Raw genomic sequence first — 15153 nt, forward strand, 5'->3', positions numbered from 1 at the left:
TAGGCATGAGCCACTGTGCCCAGCCCAGAATTTTTAAGTAGATCTTTTTGTCTAGCTATGATAGTTTATTCAAATCAAAGTTATTATCTATGGTGGACATAAATGAATGAATTTGATTTAAAGGTCAATTTTGTAGCTTCATGCAGCCAGAGACCAAAATATCTACCTAAATCAGTTAACAAAGTGAAATATAAAAATCTTAAGTAACTTTTTTGGCATTCTGTAGACTCATTGATTGATTGAATTTTTCTTTCTTTGCTTTTTTAATCAGTTAAAAGCCTTTTTCTCTTTTTTTGTTTGTTTCTACAACTGGTCACAAAGTTACAGCTTTTATAGAGGCTGCCCAGAAAAAAACACTTAGTAGAATTTAAGATTCGGATATGTTCAATTGAATCTATATTTTAGTATCATATGACAATGCAAAATAATGTCCACTCTTCACTGAAACAATAGGTTGTTCCCCCAAAATTCCTTTGTGAAATAATAACATAAAGTTGCATTTTGCCTACTTACTGTAGTCAATCTAGGACTAATAAAGGGAAAATGCCTTTCCAGTCCCAGTTTAAAGGAACTATGCGTTGCAAAGGCTTGAAGTGAGTTTCTGCTTCCAGAATCAGCACTCTTTTCCCCGAGAACATACTCCTTGGCCAGATCTTCTGCCTCATTTTGTGATCAAGTGGACTGTCTTTCTCAAAGCAGGATAGCCACAGAGAAACAATTCATGAAAGAGGATATTAAAATGGCAAATAACATATGAAAAAAAGTTTAGGGATCTAAAATTTATTAGACAATAATGAGATTCATTTATTTTTTAAAAAAGGAAAAAAGATTAAGAATTCAGGGCTGAATCTCTAAACCACTGTTTGTTGGAATATAAACTGTTACATACTTCTTGGAGAGTAATCTAGATCTAGATCTAATCTCTATCTAGAGCCTTTAAAATGTTCTTATTCCTCAGGAATTCCTTCCTTTTTCGGTATCTTAAGGAAACAATCAGAAATTAAAACAAGAAGTCATGCACAAGGATGTGCGATGCAGCATTGTATATAATATTGATCATGTGGGGAAAAAACTAAATATTCAGTATTACAGGAGTAGGTAAAATTTTAATACATGCATATTTAATATATGCATCCCATACTGTATTTTTAGCCATTTAAGATAAAGCTTGCAGAGAATTTTTATTTATTTATTTATTTTTAAGACAGATTTTCACTCTGTCACCCAGACTGAAGTGCAGTGGCACAATCTTGGCTCACTGCAACCTCTGCCTCCTGGGTTCAAGAGATTCTCCTGCCTCAGTTTCCCAAGTAGCTGGGACTACAGGCGCCCACCACCAGGCCCGGCTAACTTTTTTTGTATTTTTAGTAGAGACAGGGTTTCACTGTGTTAGCCAGGATGGTCTTGATCCCCTGACCTCATGATCCGCCTGCCTCGGCCTCCTAAAGTGCTGGGATTACAGGCATGAGCCATCGCGCCCGGCATGCCCAGCTAATTTTTGTATCTTTAGTAGAGATGGGGTTCACCATGTTGCCCAGGCTGGTCTCGAACTCCTGGCCTCAAGTGATCTGCCCGCCTTGCCCTCCCAAAGTACTAGGATTACAGGCGTAAGCCACTACACCTGGCTGATAATTTTTAATAGTAAGGAAAATTTATTTTAATATTATGGTGGGGAGGGGAAAGCAGGTTAGAATCTTGCACATATATGTAAGAAAAAAAATCACACAGAAAAAAGATTATAGGTAACAACACAATTGTTGTGCCTGAGAAGTAGGATTGAGGTAATTTGTTTTCCCTGCTTCTTCACAATTTCTTATATTTTTCAGTGAGCATCCAGTTGTCTCCAAAAAATCTTACTGAAATGGAAAATCTATGGATTAGGATGAAGGCAATATGATTAGACAAATTTGTACTTATATATGAATGCTTCTCTTATAATTCACAGAAGCAATTATATTTTTTAAAGAAATATTTATTAATCCAATGAGTATCTAATTGGTTTGATAAAACAAAGTAAAAAGGAAAGATAAGTAGGGTAATTTGTGGGAGCCTGTACACTATTTAACTTCCCAGGGAGTGCTATTATTAAACCAGCCTCCAAAATAAGATTTCCTAAGTTTTCCACTTTCCAATTTCTCTTGAACCCTCATGGTAATAGCTATATTACTTGGTAAAAGCAAAATCTAAAGAGTAGCTGTCCTTTGAGCCTGGATCCTTGATACATCTTCTGTTTCTGAGTAAAAAATTCTCTGTATTGTTCTTAAGGATTTATCTGATTGGTATACATGGGCTGTTAATATTGTTTTCACTTACTCTGTATAAGGTATATGAAGGCAAGATAGAGGAATCTTAGATGCCAGGGTCATTCTCCCTCTCATCCTTACTAGCCTGTATTGTGTATAAGCTATACAGACTTTTACTCATTATTTCTGGGCATAATCACAATAATTATCAAAAGATAGAAAACTACTATAAAAATTAAATTAATAGCATAAATGAACCAGAAAACTGTTACATAAATATAACAGCTTGTTCCTTCAGAAAATGGCATGAATAAATGAGTGTTATTACCTTTATTTCCTAAAGCAATACTTCAACAGGAAAAAAAAAGAAACCCTCCTGCAACAGAGAACTTCTTAGCTTCTGATTATTTGGCCATAATTTATGGAATACTTAGTAAGTAAATTTGATACATAAGTACTAGTGCTACAACTTATATATGACTTCTAGAAATACAGGATTCCACATTTTGTACAAGTGAAGTGAGAGCAATTCAACAAGGGGGTGGCTGTAAAGTACCTAAGGAATAGAATTTGTAAGACCAAAACTTAATTATAGAGTCTCAATTGCAAAAATATGATAAATAGAAATGAGATTTTTTTAGATATTTCCTTTTATACAGCATTAATATTAGAAAGAAGATGGAGATGTTGACCAGCAATCATCAGCATAATATTTTTTTCTTGGAAGCTAGGTAAATGCAGGTTTTTCATAAGGTAGAGTAGGACTAGTGTTCTAAATGTACAAGGATAGTTCAGAATGAAGCCAGATGAGCTGAAAAAAAAAAAAGAAAAGCAAAAGAATAATAGGAAAATAAAACTTATATTTTCACCCTCCAGGTAACAAGCAAATCCTAATGTCCTGTATTAAAATAAGTAAACCCTCTTTATGTCCCGTATGCCCCTTTTAAAATAGTACAGAATGCTACTATAAGCTTTCGTGAACAGTCACAGGCTACTTTGTTTTTACATAATCCTTTTTTTTTTAGGTTTGTCCTTATAGATATGTAAAATTTATTTAAAAAAAAAACAAAAATGAAAAATCAGCATATTTAGTTAAATTTGGATTTCAAAAAACCAACAAGTCATTTTTAGAATAAATATGACTTAAATATTGCATGAAGCATATTTATATTAAAATATGATTTATTGTTTATTTGAAATTCAAATTTTACTGAATATCCTGTATTTTATCTGGCAATGCTAGGTATAGTGAGAATGTATTTTAAATAAAGAATATTTTCTTTTTGATGAAATGCCTTACAATCTTACTTAAATGAAACAAAAATATATGCAAATGTATTACGCCATGGAGTATAAAGATGCATTTATCTAAACTTGACAACAAAACTATTGAGTTTTAAAAGAGTCTCACTCTGTCGCTTAGGCTGGAGTGCTGTGGTGTGATCTCAGCTCACTGCAACCTCCGCCTCCTGGGTTCAAGGGATTCTCCTGTCTCAGTCTCCCGAGTAGCTAGGACTACAGGTGTGCGTCACCACGCCCGGCTAATTGTTTTGTATTTTTAGTAGATAGAGGGTTTCACCATGTTGGCCAGGCTGGTCTTGAACTCCTGACCTCAAACCATCCACCCACCTCAGCCTCCCAGAGTGCTGGGATTACAGGTGTGAGCCACTGCACCTGGCAAGTTTTAAAGGTTTCTATACTCCGACAAACTCAGTTTCTTAGCAAAAGTGATCCTAAAGTTTAAGTTTTGAAATACGGGGGGGAAATTAATTTAATTATTTATATTTTTGTAGTAACTACATTAAATAATAATGATTAAATAAGTCATTTGAAATTATAGGATGAAAATAGGTATAAGTAACCAATAGAATATTACAATTTTGGATAAATTGAAGTGAAAATATTGACCATTTAAAATTTAATCTGATGCTTCCATAGATAAAATAAAAATGCAAAATGGAACTAAGTATGTTTTCTTAGATTTTAGTTAACCATGAAAGAACCAAAACTTTGTTATAAGAAACCATATCTTAAAGACATATCCATGAGGAATAGCTTTCTACTTAATAATTTAGTACATAGTCTGTCTTGGAGGCAAATCCCAGCTGATCATAAGAAGCTGAAAAAAAAAAAGGTCGGCAGTTTTCTAAGCTACAACCTACCACTGACTGATAGGCGATGCGTTTTTTGTTTTTTGGGGTTTTTTTTGGCCTTTATTTCTTCATTAAAAAAAATTCAACTATATCAATATTGATTTCTTACATTTGACAAGTATACCATCATAATGTAAGGTGTTAACAATAGGGAAAACCACAGGAACTGTCTATATTATTTTTACAACTTTTCTGTAAATCTAAAATTATCCAAAATAAAAAGTTTACTTAAAAAGTGAAGGGAAGAAAAGAACATGCCGCTGCTTTTGCAGCATAAAATAATAAAAGTAGTTCCAAACAACTTCACGGACATAAATATTACTACCATTTCTTTACAGTAGGGATCTATTATACCTCTATTGTGAAAGTAATATTTTCTCTACAAAACAACGAGCAGAATTTCAATAATGAAAAGTTAACCAAATCTGATTTTCCTGATTTTACTGAAACACTTAAGTGAACACATCACTAAGCAATGTATTTCAAATTTAATAATTACATATGAAATGAATTATTAATATATACTTTCTACAAAGTGTATGTAGCTGGAAACTATACAGTATTCTGTAGCCAAAACATTTACAAGCTTGTTTTAATGCTCTCTGATCATTGCTATGACAACATTCAATTGTGATACTCACTAAAATATGTCAATACTGAGGACACAGGAAGTATAATGTATATGCACCTTAAACTTAACCACTGCAGTTTTAAGTCAAATAGTTATTTACTGGGAGAAAGAGTAAAACTTACTTTGCCTCATAGTAAAAAGCCACTGAATTGTCCTCTATAAGAACTTTCTTTTCTTAAAGTTTGGGGAGAAATATAATTTAATGTTATAAAAAATATTTTGCCCTAAATAAAAACTTCATTTATCTATAGGAAAAGTCTGTGTAAATTCTCTTAAAAAGGATATATAACTCAATAATATTTTTAAAGCTAAATAATGTGAATGTTTTTTAAACACATTTCCACCTGACACTAGCTCCCCTCCCCACCTCCCCGCAATAAGGCCATTGTTTGTTACATTGAAAGGGGAAAGAACCTGCTTAGAAAAAAAAATAATAATCATAAGAGATAGGCATGTAAGAGAAAAAATGAAGCACTGATCAGTGTACAAGAATGAGCACAAAACTTCCTGAAATGATGGGAAACCTGATGATAGGGTGCCTACATAATTAGGGACATTAAATTGGGTGCAAAATTGGACAGTACAAATCCTTTATTTTCAGTTGAACTAAACAATCACTTGAACTTTAGGGGAAAAAAGAAAAATATCTACTTTCTTTCTTCTATTTCAGCGCTTAAAATGGAGTAGCTAAAAAACTTAAAGCTGGAAGGATTTGTTCCCCCAAAGATGTAAAGATAACCCAAGGTGAATGATTAAGGGTTTTTCAACATTCACACAGATTTCAGAGTAAAATGAGCATAATGTAAATCAACTTATTGTTTGAGCCCTTTCAAATTAGTTGCCAAGAGAAGAGTGAAAACTTGATAAGCAGGCTCCAGTTTCTGTGTGTTGATTTAGAAATCTTAAAGCTTGAGGGAGCTCAATTCATTTAAAGGAAGAAATGTAAAGAGACAAAAAGTAAACAACGAAAATGCTATACAATGAAGCACTAAAATGAATGGGGGTATAGAGGATTTTCTTTTAAAAACAAAACAATAAAGAGTTCCATTGTGCTTTAAATTACAATTTTAGAGAGTTCTTTAAGTTAAGGGTCTGATTTTCTTTTGAGTGTCAAAATGTCATGACCCATTTACAATATCCAAACTGTTGATGCTGTTTATGTAGTTTGGAGGAAAATTAAATGTAAATATAAATTGATATCTCCAAGAATTAAGTCCACATTTTGTAATAGGCAGGTGGCTATTTTGAGTGAAGCAGCCAAGGCATTTTTCCTTTTAACCTTCCTGCATGGAAAGTCAATTTCTGAACTGCAAACTAGATACCTTCAGAACACTAATGATCAAATCTTACGCCTGCAGCAACTTCGGGTCCAGACTCTTCTCAGGAATCAAGCCAAAAAGCACTATTTCACTAAAAGAAGTGAAGATAGTTGGCCAGACTAAATCCAGGTATTTGGACATAAATCTCAGGTGGCTCATCTGCCTTTTTCCAGGAAAATGCGGCCCCAGCTTTCATCAGTGTGTGCTTTGTCTTGATAGAAATGCATATTTAATCATCAAAGCTAAGTATTTTTTTACCTCAAAAATAAAATCCTTTAGTACTGATTTTTAAAGTATTCATAAATTAGTTATAAACTACGAATGAAAAAATAAATGACGGCACAGATTTGTAGGGGCAAGAAAGGTGAGTTGGCAAGGACTAGAACATCTGCATCGAGATTTGAAAGACACTTGTGGCTTACTTGCAAAGCTTCATTTAGCGTTGAGCGTACGAGGGAAATTCTGTTCCTGATGACAGCGCAGTGGGAATTCCCACTCCAACAACCCATGAAATGTTACTGCATAATTATTCACCTTCTGAGGCCCATTACGACTTATCAGCAGAGAAAGAAATTTAATTTAAACTCACCCCTCTGTGCTAAAGAATGACCGGGACATGAGATCAAAGCGCGAAGCTCTGTCCTCCAGTGGTTTGCAACACCTAGGCACAATAGGGTGAGAACGCAGCATTCCAGCGCTTCCCGGCTTTCCGGACCCCGGAGAGAAGGGGTGGGGGTGGGGGCTCACATCGCCGGCTGGCCTGAGGGAGGAGAGTGGTGGCGGCTCCGGAGGTGGACTTGTCAATTGTATCCTTAAGCTCCGGGAGGCCAGATTGCTTCTACTGGCGGCTGCATGGGCTTCACAAGCTAAGACAGGCGACCCCCCTTCATTCCCCACTATGGGGGACTGAGGTCAGTGGAGCCCGTGGATTTAGCCACGAGGGGACATGACTAGAGCCCTGTCACGCGCAGGTGTGCGGCTCTGAGAGCTCTTTCAATATAAGTGCGGGAGAAGATTCATGCTGCAGCCTCATCACACGATGTTTTAAATGCATGTACATAGTGCGTGTCTAACCACCCATAAAAGCCAATTTTAATCCTTGGTGTATCTCGAGAATACAAAGTGGAACCCACAGATCCGAACCTGTGCGATGAGCTTCCAAGGCCAGAAGGCCTAAGACCTAGAGGCGCCTAAAAGAGTCAGGGGGTGGGGGTGGGGAAAGGTTTACCGGGAGCGGTTCCTTTCAGGCAGCCTGGGGAGAGGCAGGTACATTCTCCAAATAAAGACCTTTAAGGGGGGCATGACACTCTTCTCCGAAGGGTTGATCTATCTTGATCTCCTTTCAGATGTCACCAGAATAGAGGCCTTCAGAATGTTGCTAGCACTCCCCAAAGACCCAGTGACCCAGAGTCAGGAGAGAAGAGCGTTGGGAAGGAAGCCCAAGAAAGGTTGTTGGGTTTTGGGTGCAATGCAGTAAAGTAGAGTTCTGTTCAACAGGTTCAGTGATTCTATTTCTGTATCCATCCACCTATCTATCCATGACATTTTCTGTTAGTCACCAAGGTAGCTAAACTTTTTTGATATCCTGAAACTAAAAACAGCAAAGAGTTTTCACAGCCAGTCCCATTTAAGTGTGCCTTCTTTATGAAAACAGTGTGGGGAAGGTGGTGAAATTCCTTCACTCGAATCTGGCAACCGCATGGTAAAATGACAAGAATAAATCTTGCCACCTATGGAGGACGCTGCACTTTGACGCCACTGGGAAGAGAAGGCTGGTGCGAGTGAACACAAAGCAGTTTGGCCAAGAAAAGAGCACAGGAGGTGAAGAAAGGCAGGCAGCCGTGGGCCAGGACAGAGAGAAATCTGAACAAGTTCAGGAAGAAGAATCTGAGTCTGTCCACGCTGCAGCAGGCTCCGGTGGCACGGGCTGGAAGATCAAAGCACGGCACCCCGGGACAGGGTGGGACAGAGGCCCCGGGATGGCGCAGGGCAGCGGGAGGGTGCGGGAAAACTGCAGAGCAAGCGAGGGAGGGAAGCAAAGGCAGGGGAATCCCTCACTCTGTTCGGCCCGAGCGTCTTTTGAGAGCCCAGAGACCAGAGCCGGGCGGGGGAAGGCTCCCCGCGGCGATTCCCACAGTGGGTTTGCCCAAGGTCAGAGGCCCGGGACTGGCGGGCGCAGGTCTGGCCGGCCTTACCCGCGCGGGGCGCGCTGCAGAACGGGAGCAGGGCACAGGGTGGCGCTCGCTGTCCGTGCAGCGAGCGGAGGCGGCCGCGGCGCCTTTGTGTGCGGTGGGCGCGGTGTGGGGCTGCTCCGGTCGGCAGCCCAAGGGAGCGGCGGGCCCGGACAGGGGCCAGGGCTCGCGGGGAGACCTCAGAACACCACCCTACTCTTCGCTGCTACCCGCGGGCGGACCGTGCGGCTCGCCAGCTCGGAACCCTCCCCGGGAGGGCCCGGGGGGTCTTTCTTAAAGCACCCGGCACATCGAGGAGCTGGGAAGAGGAAAGCAGAGGGTAGCGTTTAGAATGGCTGGGAAATCCTCCCGGGCTCAAAACCTCCCGCAGAATTCATTCGAAAAGAGAACGAAGGGAACTTTGGGCAGGCCAGACCTCGGCTCAGCACCCTGCGAGAGAAGCAGAGGTCGCTGCCAACGTTTCCTCCCGCGCAGCAAGAAGTTGGTGCCTGAGAAGCAAACTTGAGGAATGGGCTTTTTAAAAGCAGCAGCCCCAGGCCGGGCGCAGTGGCTCATGCCGGTAATCTCAGCACTTTGGGAGGTCGAGGCGGGCGGATCACCTGAGGTCAGGAGTTCGAGATCAGCCTAACCAACATGGTGAAACCCCGTCTCTACTGAAAATACAACAATTAGCCGAGCGTGGTGGCGGGCGCCTGTAATCCCAGCTACAGGGGAGGCTGAGGCAGGAGAATCGCTTGAACCCGGAAGGCAGAGTTGCAGTAAGCCGAAATTGCGCCGTTGCACTCTAGCCTAGACGAGAGCGAAACTCCATCTAAAAAAAAAAAAAAAGGCAGCAGCTCCGGTAGATGGACTTTCAAAAACGACACTAGAACACCAGGAAAAAGCGGCTGCTTGTAGCGGAGCTTTATTCCGAGTTCGAGGTCACCTCAAGCCCTCCCCACTGTCCCTAGAGCTCTTGAAGCCCCGACTGTTCGTTAGGAACCAAAGCAAAATGTATAAGGCTGCTTTCCTCACCGCCAAGAGACTCCGCAGAAAATTAAATTAAATTAAACATGCGCCGAGGGACCAGGGAAAAATAGATTCCCCCCTCCCTGCCGCCGCTGTAAGCAAATCAACATTTCTGCTCACAGGGAGAGCAGCGAATCTAAAGACATGGCCACTGACACGCATCCCCTTAAACCGCAGCGGCTAGGGTCCAGGATGGCAAGGAATTAGCGGCTTTCCTTTAATCCGGAAGCAGGCAATAAATAGGGAGAAAATTCCGAATCTTATTTTTAAAATAACATCAACTATTGTATATTGAGCAGTCTTCAAAAGACGCCACCCAGAACCAAAGCGCTGACTTTAAAATGGGTACAGCATTACTCTATTTCAATTCCTTACTTTAACACCATTTTCTTGAAACACAGGCACAGAATTGATCTTCTGCGCCATTTTTTAAAAAGGAGGGAGGGAAATTGGGAGGGAGGGAAGAAGGGAAGGAAGGAAAGAAGGAAGGAAGGAAGGGAGGGGGGGAGGAAGGAAGGAAGGAGCTGTAGAAACCGTACTTTTAAAAAGAGAGAGAAGGATAAAGACGTTGGTAATCTGGGTTTTTCTTAGGAGTGTAAAGAGAAATAATGCCTGTTTGGACAGAAGCAGCAAAAATCAGTAGTAAAATGAACAACCACAGTTTATTCAAAATACCTGCATCAAATCAATCCCTTTTTGAGGTTGTTCGTACCAAATGCTTTTTTTTTAAATTCTTTGATGATAATATTTGTCTTTACCATCTTAGGTAACCAGATAATAATCAAATCCACAGTTTTTTCCCTCCTTTTTCTGCCTTAATTTACCAGCCAAAAAGATCATCTGACCTTTGAGCTAATCCTCTACAATAAAATATTTTTTAAAAAATTCCTCTACAAGCCTTCTGTAGCATTCCATTTAACAATCTCACCAAAAGATCCATGAAAGAGATGAAAATGATAGCAAAATTATTGATCTGCCTACTCAGGAATCCAATCTCATCACCTGCTTGTCTTTAAATTTTAATTTCAGCATTCTCTAACCAAAGGAAGCCCAGTTGAGAAGTTATGCCAAGATTGGGGTAGGAGCAGGGCAGAAGGAAGGCAAACTCATTCAGGAGCTTTTTCCAGCACCAGTTGTTCTGAGAGGAAGTCATCACATTGGTTTAAATTAAGTTTCTCACATAAAATATTTCAGTTGATAATCCAGCCTCAACAAATCATGGTCACATTTCTCAGTGAAAGAGATCATCCACAGAGAGAGAAGGTGAAGGAGCAAAAAAAGGAGAAAGCAGGATAGGGAAGAAACATTCAAGTGTGTAGAAGAGATGAGGTAGGAAATGGAAATGGTGGGATTGGCAGCCCTTTCCAGACTCTGGAGGGTGCGCTGATATATGCTGGCCTGACCTCTGGGTCAACAACTAGTTTAACTCTATCTTGATCTGCCAGACTGGAAGCTTGTCCCTTGGTTCAAAGTGAGACCTGGCCTTTGACTTCACTTGAGTGAGCCTCCAGCTACTGCTAGGAGGTGCTTTATCAGGGACAAAGCAGGAAAAAAAAAAAAAATCACAATTTGGTACTTCATCTGTTTTCCCAAAAGAGGATGCTCATCCCTAAAAGGAGAACCCTGCCCACCCTGCACAAAATTAAGCTAGAAATACTGTTCAATAACCACCAAAACAAACCAAGTAAAACTAGAAGGGTGAGGAGCCAGAAGGAAGAAAGTGAAAGTTTGCACATATGTACAGCAGAAAAAATGTCCCCCTTCAATCACCCCAAAGAAATCTTCCAGACAATATTTCTCATTGTCATAACCCACCTCTTAAATCGATGTTGATTCTGCATGTAATGCAACTGATATTATAAATGTACCAAGCAGCTTTCCTCTTACCTGCCACTACATTTAACTCCTTCAGAACGGCTCTTTCCGAATCCCTCAGCACTGCAACTTTCAATAAAAAAGAAACAACACTTAAACTGTGTTCTGCTTGTTATTCCTAGGAAGAAAGTGACAGAAAGAAACTATTTTACTTTTAAAATCCATTATTTAGAACTACAGTATACCAAAGAATCAGAGTTAACTTGTTTGTCTGAAACCATAGAGACTGGAGGCCTCAAATACCTGTATAGATAGCAGGATTAAAGGTGTCACCTACTTAGACACGAGCTACATTATTCCAAAACATCTTTTATCCCTAATTGCTTTTTCCTCTCAATTTACAATGATCATATCACTTTGTATTTTCACTTGCTTCTATGTATTATAATTACCACATATAGATTTCAATGGAAAATGTTCAGTTCAAGATGTATACCAAGACTATACTTAGGGTAGGGAGATTGCAAACAGAAAGAAAGAAGCTAAACTTGTAGGAATCCGAACACGCTAACTTTTTATTCAATTTGATTCAAAATAATAATATTAATCTAATAGTGAAATAGTGATATAACATCAATCAACATTTAAAGTATTTTATGTTTCAAAGTATGGCTCAAGGAACACCCATTGCTTAAATGCACTTAGACATAACAAGACAATATTTTTTATTGGCATCATTGACACCTATGAACAATAGCCTAGTAAATAGATTAAGGTTTAACCTTCCCTTTCTTTGGTGGCTGTTTAGAGACTTTTAAAGAACAGATAACTCATTTCAACAGGAATCTACTACTGATATTTACCTCTACATAATCTTTAGCTAAGACTTGGAATGCCAAAAACAAGCTTTTGTTAGCTTGACCTCCTCCACCTCTTAACAACAAAAGTTGTCCCCAAACCCATGTTTTTATTTTAGATGTACTGATCTTCCAATGTAAGGCTTGGCCTTTTAAATACTAAATGCAATCAATGGCCAACAACCTGACTCCTTCTGGAGACTGAGAAGGAAAGAGAATGGTGAAATTTCTTTGAATTGTGACTTAGTACAAATTTTAAGAGGTCAGTAAATCCTGATGCTCTGAGCTAAATCTACTGGTAAATAATCAATTACATTCCTTAGACACTATAATCTTTATCTTGGTAAACAGAGAAAACACAGCTTTGCCAAATAGATCTTTCCATCTAACATCTTAAAGGTAATTATTTAAATATTACCACAACAGGGTTATATTTTGTTTAAATTAGAAATTAACTGAAGATAAAATGCACATGTCCATAGTTTAAAAAGGGGAAAAAATACAGATTAACTAGCCTAGTCTTTTATCTGAGTTTATTAATACCATTTAAAATATTACAAATAAATCAATTACATTTCATGCATTTAAAATGCAAATCTAAAATGCTCCAGAGAAAGGCTTTTCATTTCAATGTGAAATATCCAAATTATTTCAACATTACAATGAGCAATTAGTTTGCAGAATCTGCAAACATTTAAATGTAGTGTCAGAAGTATTTATTAACAGTTAACAATATTACCTTCAGGAAATACACAAAGGCCAAAGTTAGTCGAGTTTCACTTGGACAATTTATTTAATACATGGGTTTTGGCAGACCCACTTATTATGAAATATAGGAGAACTCTCACTTTAACTATGCCTGAACTGCCAGCAAATGCAAATAAGTACATGCTCCATTAAATTAAATGTCATCCAACATTTATCAAATATTGTCTTAGTTACAGCTTGATACCTATCTAAATTCATATTTGAGCAAAACTAGGCCCCGAAAGTGCGTTTGTGGCTCTGCACCTCCAGAAGTGAGTTCAAAAAACCTGCAGCTCATCAGAACTGCAACAATAACTCTTAATTTTCTTGTGACAAAAAAAAAAAAAATCAAGTTTACTTCAATATATTTTCAAATATTTACTGGAAGTAATGTACAAGAAAAATACTATACAAAATCATCTCCTGGACAACTGCACCTCACACCCTTACACTGGTGGAGTTATATTTAATTGGTAACTAATCTAGAACGACTCTCCAGTTGTACAAACCATTAGGTTCAGATATATTTTACAAAGGTTCTTTTTTATTTTCCTATTTTCCCTTTTTTGGCATTTAAACTACAGCCTCGTCTGAAATAAATGATAGCTTCTTCAATTGTTTGTAAGTTTAAACCACACAAAAAAAGTGTAACCCTACGATCTTCAATGAATTGCGAGAATTTACAGAAATGGGTACTATACAAATTGACGGCCGGACTAACAAAAAAAGATTGGGAGGTTATGTTTGGGAGTGGTGAAAAAACGAGGTAGAAAAGGACAAACATGGAGATAGTTAATCTGGTCTCACCGGAAAGGAGTATTTTTGCATAAGAAAAAAACACCTACCCTCACCCCCGCCCCCACCCCATAAGTTAAGTTAATGCGGTCAAAATAACTTTGGGATCAATACTAGCAGTTTCCAGAGAAAGGCTTGCTCTCCGTTAGAGGAAAAAACTATCATAGAAGGGAAACCAAGTGGAAGGTTGCTATTTTCCCCTCAGTTTTTTAGTTAAAAATAAAATATATGCTATAAAGATGAAAGAAAGCTGCTGCAGCGATTCGACAAGACTGCCCTTTGCTGAAACTTGCATCGGTTCCACCTCAAGGAACAAAGAAAAAGAGGCAGAGCTGATATTGGGAGATCTAAACTCTGCAAACTCTGGGTCTCGGTGCTGCCAAAAGGACACCCCACCAAGCCCCGACAGCCTGCGCAGGGCGTCCGGCGATGCCCAGGGGCCTGGCAGGGTGCTCCAAAGTCGAGGTGCCTAGGTCAGCGGCTCTGGAACTAAGTCGGCGACAGCCCGGGTGGCGCTGTTCTGCCCAGGCCTCCAGCCTCGCCCTCCCCACTGCTCTGGCTCCGGCTTGCTCAGCCGGGCCGCTCCTGCCCGTGCCGAGGCCCGCAGTCTACCAGGCACTGGATTAGTCCAGCTCTACCTCCAGTGGCCGCTTCCCTCTAAAAGTTACGCCCATCACAACCTGGGGGTGGAGAAGGGGAGGACAAGCAGGGAAGAACGAGAAATAAAGGCCCGGCAAGGCGCGGGTTCCAGCTGCACAGGGTTCAGACAGCGTTACCCGCGGAAAGGGAAAGCCAGGGCCTGGGACAGGATGAGTTTTACTTACATGTCCATATCCCCTTTACAAAGTTAAGTCACAGAAGGAAGAGGAGGGGCAGAAACAGAAAGAGACAGAGAGCGAGTCGGATGCAATAGGGAGAGGCTGGAGTTGAAGCCGGGACAGACAGGGCCCAAGAGGACTCGGTGGGAGGAGGTCGGGGAGAGAGGCGGGCGCAGGGTGGGCGTCACTCTAGGCCGTTGCGGTGCCCGGGCTCGGGGGGCTGCAGCAGCTCTGGGGAGTGGCAGGGCGGGCTGCCCGCTGCGCTGTGCTCGCTGTCGGTGTCGCTGCCCTTCTTGCCGCCGCTGCCTGAGCCCGCCGAGCCGCCGCCGCCGCCGCCGCTGTGCGTCTTCACGTGCTTGCTGAGGTGGTCGCTGCGCATGAAGCGCTTATTGCAAACTGGACAGGCGAAGCGTTTCTCGCCGGTGTGGGTCCGCAGGTGCCGCTGCAGCTCGTCGGAGCGCGTGAAGCGCTTGCCGCAGAAGAGCCAGTTGCACACGAAGGGCCGCTCGCCCGTGTGCCAGCGCAGGTGCGCCTTGAGGTGCGAAGTCTTGCCATACACCTTGCCGCAGCCCGGG

At 40.5% G+C, this 15153-nt stretch overlaps 1 protein-coding gene across 1 annotated transcript in view; it reads right to left on the reverse strand.

The window, feature by feature from the left end:
* Nucleotides 1-14574: 14574 nt before the first annotated feature.
* SP8 (Sp8 transcription factor) overlaps nucleotides 14575-15153 on the reverse strand; it is a 2786-nt gene continuing 2207 nt past the window's right edge. Inside the window, exon 3 of the mRNA XM_011973962.1 lies at nucleotides 14575-15149. Within this exon, the coding sequence (XP_011829352.1) occupies nucleotides 14763-15149 (387 nt within the window). The 3' untranslated portion in view covers nucleotides 14575-14762. The remainder of the gene's footprint in view (nucleotides 15150-15153) is intronic.

Source organism: Mandrillus leucophaeus, unplaced genomic scaffold (genome assembly GCF_000951045.1).
Source record: "Mandrillus leucophaeus isolate KB7577 unplaced genomic scaffold, Mleu.le_1.0 Scaffold140, whole genome shotgun sequence".
In the NCBI taxonomy this organism is placed as follows: Eukaryota; Metazoa; Chordata; class Mammalia; order Primates; family Cercopithecidae; genus Mandrillus; species Mandrillus leucophaeus.